The sequence below is a fragment of the Salmo salar genome, chromosome 01, assembly GCF_965601325.2.
Source record: "Salmo salar chromosome 01, fSalSal1, whole genome shotgun sequence".
NCBI classification, from domain to species: Eukaryota; Metazoa; Chordata; class Actinopteri; order Salmoniformes; family Salmonidae; genus Salmo; species Salmo salar.
Genome location: NC_138291.1, coordinates 70,466,986 through 70,479,138, shown reverse-complemented (window position 1 = coordinate 70,479,138; position 12,153 = coordinate 70,466,986). Strand labels below are relative to the sequence as shown.

Here is a 12,153-nt window from a genome sequence, read left to right as displayed (position 1 = left end):
GGTCAGACGGGAATTTCCATCATGCTTCATAAAATGCACCAACGGTTTTTCTCGCAGACCCTCACTGGAAAACTACGAAGGCAGAATCCCTAATCTAGTTCATGAAGCCAAATTGTTGTGGAAAATCTACACAGGGACACTTGAAGTCGATTTTAATTTAATCATTGTTTATTAACAGTTAACTGGAAAGGTTCCAACAAACTTGATGCACCATAGTGAACGTCAGTGAGGAGCACTCTCGGGGCAGTCCTGTTAGATCTCTTATATAGTGGTTACAGACACATTACATAGGCATAGTTCATAGGATTGGTTCCGGCATGTGTCTGGCACCATCTCCTATATCTTTGCCTAGAATATGTTCTATAAGTTTTCTGCCAGATGGTCCTGAGGGGATCATGCACCCCCTTCGTATCTTTACCAGGCACAGGCAGGAACCAAGGATTATATTATGACACTAAAACAAGATTAACATTTTCAAGGCTGTCTCTTCACATAACATTTTCCATCACACTGGGTTACAATCACCAGACAGTCAACCACAGAAACAACTTTGTTGATCCTCACACAGGATGTCACACACAACACATTGAAAGAGCGTAGCAGACAATAAAGAGGCAGTGTCACGATTCTCTAAGACAGAACCCAGAAGCAGACCAGGACAAGGTGAGTAAAATGAAGGTGAGTATTTATTGGTAGTCTTGATGTGTAATTTGAGTGATCCAGGAGACGGAGCACCGACGGCCAGGCAAGGGAGTTGAATGTAGACAGAGTAAACGGGAGTGAGTAACCAGTAACAAGCACAAAACTATCTCAGGAAACATGAGGCTGATACGCTGGCACAACATACTGTTCGTTGCTAACGATCCGGCAGGGAATGGATGTCAGCTCAGGGTTTAAGAAGAGGTGAAGATCAGGACCAGGTGTGCAGAAGGTTGATGAGATGCAGGTGCGGGTAATAATAGATCTCCCGCCTAACCTCGTTGCCTGGCAACCAGACAGGGTGCGTTCAGGAACCTTAGACCACACTCAAACAAAAACAGTCATCTCAGGCAGAAACAGACTCAGGAAGCGGGATTCCTGACAGGCAGGTCTGGAGGCTAAGGGGCAATTGGACCAAAAAAAGCATTGCCATTTTATTGAGTGTACTGGTTGGGTCAAGAAAATTAGAAAGGAGTATTCTCTCAACTCTTCAAAGACATCCGATTAGTATATCAACTGTAAGATTTTCACTCTTAGCATGCACCCCCTAGAGGAAATGGAGCCGGGAGTACCCGGTGTGGGGTACTTTGCCACATCAATTTAAATATCAGTCAATACCTGCCCTTTAAATGCACGCAACCCCTGCAAGCTGATTTCAAAACTTGATCCTCCAGAAAGTGGAGAGCAACACTTATGCAGCTCCACTACACAATACATTTAAAAAAGCCATGTTCGACAGGATTGCCAACACAGACTGACGAGCTCAAATGGACAGAAGCCTTCTATATGGCAGACCATCCGAACTCATCTCTCGGCATGTCCAGCCCACTCATTATCTCAGCCAATCATGGCTAGTGGGAAGGTTGCTCGCTTTTTCTGTGGCTTAACCAACAAGGCTCATAATTTAACAATTTTATTCATGTTTACAGATGGCAGGCAAGTTTGTTATTAAGGCACATGAAAGTTCACATGTTCGAAAAGGCATTTCTGCCCAAAAAATGCATTTTTAGAAAAATATATGTTTTACGTTCAAACGGCTCTCCTGTGAAGTCATGACTTGCGACATACGCCCAGTTTCCTGAATCGGGTTACAAAGGTGCCTGGCATTATAAATCATCTATATATATATATATATATATATATAAAGACAGATCCTGTTTGAGTGTTTGTTTAATAGCCTGCTGATTCCGTGAGCATCAAGCCTCACGCAACGATATGTCAAGTAAACAATTTCACAAATTCGGCTGTTTTAATTCTTTGATTTGCTCTAATAAAGGCTTTTTATCATTAGAACAGCTTCTCTAGCAGTGCGGCTTGACAGGGTTGTGTTTCAGAGGACGCATGACTCGTGACCTTCGCATCTCCGTACGGGAGTTGCAGCGATGGGACAGTACTCTCTCTACCAATTGGATATCACAAAAATCTTTTTGAAAAATGGGGTAAAAAAAAAAAATAATATAAAGAACACCTTCTCTGATGTTATTTATAATTTATTTAGTGTTGTTGACACTGTTCCAAATTGTCCCCAAAATTATATTTATAATAATAATAATGCTCAATTTTCTTGATCTCCTTCTTCTTCTTCTTCTTCTTATGATCATACTGTAGGTAATGTCATTATCTTTAGTAGGTTTAATATAGCAGCCTTGTATAACCACCATTGAGCTGTAGGCCTAAGAGGGCATCCTGTTTAGTCTTAATACCGTAACTTACTTTGGCCTATATTTCAATACTTATATAGGCTACTGTATCAATCATTAATTCGTTAATGTCATCACACAGCATGCGAGTCATTCATGGTTTGAACTGCAGTCAAGCATTTTAGTTTTAAAATAAAATAAAGTGAGCCTTGGATAATTAGCTTAAACAATAAATAAAGCGGAAATTGCATTCACAAATGAAAGCAACTGTTTTTAGTCTTTGCTGTAATAAGGGCTTGACAAAAAAATGCTACAACAGACTCTCTGGTACGCTTAGAATTTATTTAGTGTCTTTTACATTGTTCCAAACAGTCAAAAAATGTATATTGTAATCTATACAGCATCTATTTGGCACACATAATATGCACGCAGTGCTTGCTCCTTACCCTCCTCTTCTTGATCTCCAGTAGTTCCCATAGGTCAAATGTCTTCCATAGATCTGACTTTCCCTTTACTTCCTGACCAACCAGTAAACATTCCCCTGTTTCGAGTTTATTTGTCACTTCCTCTGCATCCATTTTGCTGTCACGTGTTACGGTGTTCAGAGTTTGTTTTAACCAATTTATTGATGTGATTATGATATGCTTTAGGTCAGGACATATTGGTCATGTGTATGTGATGCATACATGTGCCACGTAAAGAGAGTAAGGGTTGAGGGAATAGGGAATCCTTTTCCTAAACAAATGAGGGATTTTGATAACAGAACTTTTCAGTTAGAAATGGCTGTAATTATGTTTAGCAACATGATAAACATTTTAATGTTCTGTGGTGGTCGCTGCACCAGGGAGGAGAGAGACACAATGGATGCGAGTCACACAGTCACTCACTGTTTTGTTTTAACACAGGGCAGCAAGTCTGAGCCCGGCCTGGCATAATCAAATCAATTGCTGGTCGGACTTCCTGTAGTCATTTGTTTGTCTTAATTATTTAATCAAACAGTGTGCTTAAAGCATCAGACAAGCTCAGTGAATATCGTTGATTTGATGAAAAAGCAAAGGATTTGTGAATATATGGAAAAATACACTTAATTTTTGGGGGGACGAATCGATTGGTCAAAAGAACAGATGCCTCTTGGTCAACCAATATTTTTTTCTGCATTGGGACAGCCCTAAATGTTAAAATACCGATCACCTGACACATTTAGTAATGACAGCATTTGCTTTTGAAACTGTATGTTTTTTGCACGATTGTATTTTGAAATTTGGGAAAGGCAAATGACAGCTGTAACCAACCATAGGCATATAATCCATAGATGGCAGTTCCCAATCAAGTCAAGACTGGCAGCCATTGCTAGTGTACCCATGAGTTTAACAGTCAAATTGCCAGGTTTAGAGGTTCCAAAACCCTTTGATGGATTATATGTCTATGACCACAACATAACAAGCTGTTCCACAGACAGGAGAAGCAGGATGGGAGTAGGGAAAAAGGTGTGCTGCTGCTACAGGGATGGTGTGTTGCCTTGGCAAACGAAGACTTGTTTGCTACAACATCTTGCTTGTACGGTCACTGTGGGGACGACGTCATCAATGCACTTATTGATGAAGCCAATGACTGTGTGCCATCGGAAGAATCCCGGAACATATTCCAGTCTGTGCTAGCAAAACAGTCCTGTAGCTTAGCATCTGCTTCATCTGACCACTTTTTTATTGACCTAGGCACTGGTCCTTCCTGCTTTAATTGTTGCTTGTATTCAGGAATCAGGAGGATAGAATTATGGTCAGAATTGCCAAATGAAGGGCGAGGGAGAGCTTTGTACGCGTCTCTGTGTGTGGAGTAAAGGTGGCCTAGAGTTTTTTTCCCTCTGGTTGCACATTTAACACACTGATAGAAATTTGGTAAAACAGATTTAAATTTCCCTGCATTAAAGTCCCTGGCCACTAGGAGCGCTGCCTCTGGATAAGCGTTTTCCTGTTTGCTTATGGCAGAATACAGCTCATTGAGTGCGGTCTTAGTGCCAGCATCGGTCTGTGGTGGTATGTAGACAGCTACGAAAAATACAGATAAACTCTCTAGGTAGATAATGTGGTTTTCAGCTTATCATGAGATACTCCACCTCAGGCGAGCAAAACGTTGAAAATCCTTATTGATGTCAACTGTAAATCCACTTCAATCAGTGTAGATGAAGGGGAGGAGACAGGTTAAAGGATTTTTAAGCCTTGAGACAATTGAGACATGGATTGTGTATGTGTGCCATTCAGAGGTTGAATGAGCGAGACAAAATATTTAAGTGCCTTTTGACACCTTGTAGAGACCTACCTTTAGTGGTGGTGAGAGATCTAGAATATCTCTCAACTGAAAACATGTTACAAGTCATTATACAACTACTATAAATGGGAACACAAACCTTTGAATTATTAGCAACCTTCCGTTCCAGACATACTGTAAGCAAATTGCACAGTGATTAAGACTTAAGACATTGAGTTAGACCCAACACTGGCAAAATGCCTGCAATATGCCTTGAAATACAGGTAGCTGTCAATATAAAGGAAACACTTGAGTAAATGAGCAATACAAAGTATATTGAAAGTAGGTGCTTACACACAGGTGTGGTTCCTGAGTTTATTAAGCAATGAACATCCCATCATGCTTACTTTTATGTATAAAAACGACCAGTTGCCCATTATTTTGGCTACCATGGCTTGAAGAGATTGCTGTGACTTTGAAAGAGTGGTCTCAAAGAAGCATAGGGGATTTAAAGTCTGTGTGTGTCAATCACCAGATCTCAACCCAATTGAACATGTATGGGAGATTCTGGAGCAGCACCTGAGACAGCATTTCTCACCACCATCAACAAAACACCAAATTATGGATTTTCTCATGGAAGAATGGTGTCGCATCCTTCCAATAGAGTTCCAGACACTTTCTGGCTGTTTGTGATGTGACAATGCCCTATTAAGATACTTTATGTTGGTGTCTCCTTTATTTTGGCAGTTACCTGTACCTTTGTAGTTAGTTCTACATGACATTTCAATATTTCATCATGGATCTTCTTAGAAAATGAGTTATATTTTCCAACCTCACCGATCTTTGGTATAGTACCACCACAATTAAGGGGAGAAAGACATTCGTTGATAGTAAAATATTTTAATTAAATATACAGAGGATCATATAATACAAAATGTTTTTCTTCTTGTTTGCCAGCTAAATGATTGGTAAACAGATGGCACATCGTATCAAAAACACGTTAAAGATGAACAGTATGGAAACAATGTGGGAAAACAAGCAAATAAAAGTGTCCTACAAATAGTGTTCAGATCTAATATAGTAAGGTGACCTTTGACACATCTAGATTGTATAAGCAGCTTTATGCATTTATACTATTTACAGATTATAACAACGTATAACACATGATAAGACTATCAGAAGTCAACAGTATTTACATTATTATTTACAGAAGATGTCAGACAGAGAAAGATGCCAGAGAATAGTTTTGAATGTTAAGGAGCCTAAACAGTAGTTACTAAAGCTGCTGAAGCAAACATGACATTCAGAACATGTAATTGTAAATTAATGTTTATCTTAAGTGTCTGCTAAATCTCTTCTGATTGGCTTCAAGACAAAATTAAACGGCTATGTGTTACCTATATTTCATATGTCCCGAATACCCATTAAAACAGTTCTGATGGTTGTAAACCCAGACCAGGTGCTATTAGTCCTCAGGCGCTACAGGGTTACTTTTGATCACTGAGCCTGGCTGTGGCACATAAATCTATTCTAGTAGCCATTCTCTACACCAGTGCTCAACTATCCCTTTGCTAAACATTAACTATGATACTATACAATTACAGTCCAATGAGTTTGCACTGCAATGTGATGATAGAATGGAACCTTATAACTGTAGTGCTGCAACCAGTAATTGAAGATTAAGAAAGGCACATATTCACAAAGCAATAATCTACAAGACACATTTTTATTTATCATACATTATGCTGTTGAACTAAGGAGGCTGAGTAAACAGCCATACATGAAAGAATAAGTGATTTTTCAGAGCTACAATGTGTCAAGATAAGTGCTGTCAGATGTCACAGTAGGCAGCATCAGTGACTCAAATGTTAAGTGTAGTACAAATACTTTCTGTTCAATATATTAATGTATCTGGGTCACCTTCCCATCTCTCAGGGGTCAACAAAACATTTTGAGAGAATGTTCCTGACAAGCGATACGACTCGCCTTAAAAAACTGATGAAAAACGTCAAATATGGTTTCTTCACAGCTTGGGTGTTCTGATGAAAATGAGCTTTTATCTATAGTACCAGTCAAAAGTTTGGACACACCTACTCATTCAGGGGTTTTTCTTTAATTTGACTATTTTCTACATTGTAGAATAATAGTGAAGACATCAAAACTATGAAATAACACATATATAATCATGTAGTAACCAAAAAAGTGTTAAACAAATATATATATATATATTTTTGATTCTTCAAAGTAGCCACCCTTTGCCTTGATGACAGCTTTGCACACTCCTGGCATTCTCTCAACCAGCTTCACCTGGAATGATTTTTCAACAGTCTTGAAGGAGTTCCCACATATGCTGAGCACTTGTTGGCTGCTTTTCCTTCACTATGCGCTCCAACTCATCCCAAACCATCTCAATTGGGTTGAGGTTAGGTGATTGTGGAGGCCAGGTCATCTGATGCAGCATTCTATCACTCTCCTTGGACAAATAGCCCTTACACAGCCTGGAGGTGTGTTGGGTCATTGTCCTGTTGAAAAACAAAATTATAGTTTCACTAAGCGCAAACCAGATGGGATGGAGTATCACTGCAGAATGCTGTGGTAGCCATGCTGGTTAAGTGTGCCTTGACAGTGTCACCAGAAAAGCACCATCACACCTCCTCCTCCATTATTTGCGGTGGGAACTACACATGCAGAGATCATCCATTCACCTACTCTGCGTCTCACAAATACATAGTGGTTGGAACCCAAAATCTCAAATTTGGACTCATCAGACCAAAGGACAAATTTCCACTGGTCTAATCTCCATTGCTTGTGTTTCTTGGCCCAAATAAGTCTCTTTTCTTATTGGTGTCCTTTAGTAGTGGTATCTTTGCAGCAATTTGACCATGAAGGCCTGATTCACACAGTCTCCTCTGAACAGTTGATGTTGAGATGTGTCTGTTACTTGAACTCTGTGAAGCATTCATTTGAGGTGCAGTTAACTTTAACCTCTTGAGGATACCGTAGGATAGGGGGCGCCACAGCGCATTTTGAAAAAAAATCGTTCCCATTTTCAACGGCCTACTAATCAAACTCAGAAGATAGGGCATGCATATACTTATTATATATGGATAGAAAACACTCTAAAGTTTCTAAAACTGTTTGAATGGTGTCTGTGAGTATAACAGAACTCAAATGGCAGTCAAAACCCCGAGACCGATTGAAACAGGAAGTGGAATTCTGAATTGTGGACTTGACTTCTCATCTTTCCTTATTAATCACACCGTTAACCATGGTTCAGTGAGCACTTCCTATTGCTTCCACTAGATGTCGCCAGTCCTTTCACAGTGGTTTGAGCCTTATAGAGTCAAAACTCAGTGAATGACACGAGTTTGAAATTGGTCACAGGGGATGGGCCATCACCATTATGACGCCGGCGGCCATGTCTGCCCCCACCTTTGGATACGGTTTTAAAGGCCATGACATCATCCCCCTCGAATCTTATTGGCTCTCTTGGTGTTAGAGGCCCTGAAGATTTATTTTATACAACATTTGACATGTTTGAACGAACCTACATGCGCGAGCATTGCATTCATTCTGAACTTCAGAGCTGCGCTTCGAGAGAGCCATAGGACGCGCTACCAACATCAGGCTAATGGAACGTGAAGTATGGACTTTTTGACCGAAAATACATCTGTTGTGGACCTGGGATGCTTTCTGATGAAGACAACTAAAGGTAGGCGATTATTGACAATATTATAGAAGATAAGACGTGACATGAGATTCTTTCCAAGATGGCGCCGAGCTCTGTATATTAGCTAATTTTCTGAGTATCGCATCTCCTTTTATCGCAAAGTGTGATTACCCAGTAAAGTTAATTTAAAATCTGGTATGACGGGTGTTCTCAAGAGATATTCATCTATAAATGTTAGATTGACAATATACATTTAAAAAATCGTTATAGTATAGTAATTTAGGCAAATGCAGCATTGTTTACCGGGACGCTTTTGAGGGGAAATAATGAAGTCAATGTCAGACAGAGATGTAAAATGCTGTTTTTATATATAAATATGACCTTTATTGAACAAAAGAATGCATGCATTGTATAACATGATGTCCTAGGGGTGCCATCTGATGAAGTTTGTAAAAGGTTAGTGCTGCATTTAGCTGTTTTTTGATTATATGTGATGCAAGTGGTTGGTCGGAAAATGGCTATGAAGCTGCTTTTTACGATGGACTCATCTAATATAATCTAATGATTTGCTTTTCCTGTAAAACCTTTTTGAAATCGGACGACGTGGGTCGATTCAGGAGAGGTGTATCTATAAAAAAAAAAAAAAGACGCTGAAGAGGTTTTAATAAACTTATCCTCTGCAGCAGAGGTAACTCTGGGTCATCCTTTCCTGAGGCGGTCCTCATGAGAGACAGTTTCATCATAGTGCTTGATGGTTTTTGCGACTGCACTTGAAGAAACTTTCTTGAAATTTGAAGAAAGTTCTTGACATTTTCCAGATTGACTACTTAGTAATGATGGACTGTCGTTTCTCTTTGCTTATTTGAGCTGTTCTTGCCATAATATGGACTTGGTCTTTTACCAAATAGGGATATCTTTTGCATACCTCCCATACCTTGTCACAACACAACTGATTGGCTCAAACTCCACTGCTTAACTTTTAACAAGGCACACCTGTTAATTGAAATGCATTCCATTTGACTACCGCTTGAAGCTGGTTGAGAGAATGCCAAGAGTGTGCAAAGCTGTCATCAAGGCAAAGTGTGGCTACTTTGAAGAATCTCAAATAAAACATATTTTGATTTGTTTAACACTTTTTTGGTTACTACATGATTCCATATATTTCACAGTTTTGATGTCTTAACTATTATTCTACAATGTAGAAAATAGTAACAATAAAGAAAAACCCTGGAATGAGTAGTTGTATCCAAATTTTTGACTGGTACTGTACATACAATACCTCAGGACCTTGTGGTTTTTTACAGCACCGTGGTTTAACACAGTAATTCCTAAGAATACAGATGTAGTTGGCTTATACATGAACAGAAACAGGCCAAAGCACCACACTAGAGAGCTCTAAAAAGATATTAAAAACTTGATTGAAGGTGGAGTAGCCTAATGCTTAACAGCTGCATTAACTTTTCCAATGGCAAACTTTGCGTAAAGAGTCTATTTTAGATAGGCCCCTCATGTTTTTTGTGTATTTCAACCTGATAAAATCCACAGAACACATTTGGAGGATGAGGTTGTTGCATTGCAGTGATGTAGTCCATCCCTTTGGAGACCCAGCAAATCTGATTATCCCCGGACATGCATGCCAATGGCTTTTCTCTGTCTCCCGTCCCTCCACACTCAAAGATAGTAAGAACCTGACTGTTGAGCGAGAGAAAGGACCTGGTTGGTGAACACAAACACTACAGAGTGCAAATTGAGACAAGGTAACTTAAGTGGTGATACAGCACAGTGCAAAAACAAACAAGAAATACAAAAAATGTAACTGTGTGCCTGACTAAATCCACCAGCTACAGTTAACCAGTGTTGTCATGCTAACTGAATAATAGAACACTAGATCCACTGTCCCAGGTAGAGACAGTTAAGCTCCATGTGGGTTTGTCTGTTAGAGTCTGGTGCTGGGGTGCATGGAGGACAGCTGTGGGTGGGTAAGTGTGGACAGGGGGTACAGGTGGTGCAGGAGGTCCCCGTACAGGGCCGCCCCCCCAGGGTGCCTGTAGAAGTGATGGGGGCTGGGCTGTGAGGCCATCAGCTGCCTCTGTAGCATCATGGAGTGGAAGGCTAGTGGAGGGACCAGGGGGGACACAGCTGTCTGGCTCTTCAGGTACTGGAGGTTGTGATGGAGGGCGTCCTGCATCCCGGGGTACATCCCTGGGTAGAAGGGCGCGTGGGGAGGGTAGGTGTGGCCCTCGGGAATGTGGAGGTGGATGGCGTGCGCCGGTTCAGCTGGTTTGAGCTCCTCCCCCTGTGGGTCGCCCCTGCGGACAGAGCCGGCGGGGTGCATGGGGGTCACCACTCGCACCTTGCGGTCTGGCACCCCCTCGTTCTCTAGTTCCCCCAGGCTTCTTTTAATGGGTCTGGAGGCACTGACAGTCTCAGCGTGGCTTTTAGGGTTGAAGAAGGGCTGAGGGGGGTCTGGGTTTTGTTTTGGGGTAGATATAGTCATGGGGAGGACTCTGCATGCTTTGGGGTGATAGTCTAAACTCTGATGCATCATGGGATATGGGAGGCCACAGAAAGAGGGCTTTGTGAAAGACATCCTTTGAGTGACAGGCTTGGAAATACTGAAATCACGGGGTTCCTCGTCCAATGGTCTATCCCCATGTGTTTGTGTCCTCTCAGAGAAGTGGGGAGCTCTGTAAGCCAACCCTTCTCTGTCAGGATTGTTTAAGCTGAAGCCCTCGCTGCCCTGACATTCCCCGATAAAATGTCCTTGTTTGTCTCTGTTGGGATAATTGGCCATTCGCTCTTGACTCAGACAGTTCTCTGTCTGCCGGTAGAGGTTGTGTAGGTGAGGGGAGGAGTAGCAGTCACCTGCAAAGCCTGGTGGTGCCTGACTGGGGTGCTGCTGCATCCGTGTCTCCCCTGCATTCTCCACTCCATCCTGGTGCTCAGTCCTGTGGAGGTAGTGGTGCCAGGAGGGGTTGAGCCGGTGCTGGAAGTGGCTCACTCTGCAAGTGAAAGGCTCAGACAGATCCCCCAGAGGACTCCTCTCTTGCTGGGGTTTGACGCTTTGGGCGTGCTGGATGACAGAAGGCCTGAAGACAGGAGCCATCTCTGGGCTGTCCGGGATGGAGTCCTGCCTCAGTTTCACCACCTCCTCTACGCAGCTGTCACTCACATCACCCACGCTGGCTGATGGAGTGGGAGGAGGAAGAGGAGGGGAACTGAATGAGTAATGACTTGTCTCACAGACTTGGGAGAGGAGCTTCTTCTTGGCTAGTGGGGACATGACCCCCAGGTTGTCCTTGGAGTATGCTGTTGGCGTGTGCACGTGACACTGATTTATCTCTTTGTTTTTACTGGGGGAGTCCTGTTTGTCTGTGAGTGACTCTGTAGAGTACAGCTGCAGTGGGGGTGGGCTCTGCTTACACATGGGCAGCACCTTACCCACCCTCCCACCATGTCCATAACCATGACTGTCTGTGTCTTTAGCTACCGGAGTGTCAGGTGTGCTTGGGTCAGCTAGACTGCTATACCTAGGCTTACTGTTGTTGTTGTCCCAGTTGTGTGGATATGGGGTCTTAGAGAGGGTTCCATCGGCTTGGTCCCTTTGCTCAGGGTTAAATGTGTCTGATTGTGGCTGGCTGGGATGTCTCCACTCGGGCTGTGGACACAGGTCACTGTGGAGGACAGGTGTGGCTCGGTGGCAGTCTGTGTTGGGGGGATTCAGGCAGGATACTTCCTCCTGGCTCAATGTCTCCTCTTTCTTCAGGGTGTGTTGTAACTCTTCTTCAGGCTCCTTTCTGGGAAGAGGATCCTGCTTCATCACTGCAGGCTCCTGGTTCTCCTCTTTCTCCTCAGATACCTTAGTGGGAAAACATGCCATAATGTTATTCAATACATATA

At 42.1% G+C, this 12,153-nt stretch overlaps 1 protein-coding gene across 1 annotated transcript in view; it reads right to left on the bottom strand.

Moving 5' to 3' along the window:
* Positions 1–5,467: 5,467 nt before the first annotated feature.
* LOC106607837 (AT-rich interactive domain-containing protein 5B) overlaps positions 5,468–12,153 on the bottom strand; it is an 84,107-nt gene continuing 77,421 nt past the window's right edge. The window contains exon 10 of the mRNA XM_014205248.3: positions 5,468–12,112. Within this exon, the coding sequence (XP_014060723.2) occupies positions 10,190–12,112 (1,923 nt within the window). The 3' untranslated portion in view covers positions 5,468–10,189. The remainder of the gene's footprint in view (positions 12,113–12,153) is intronic.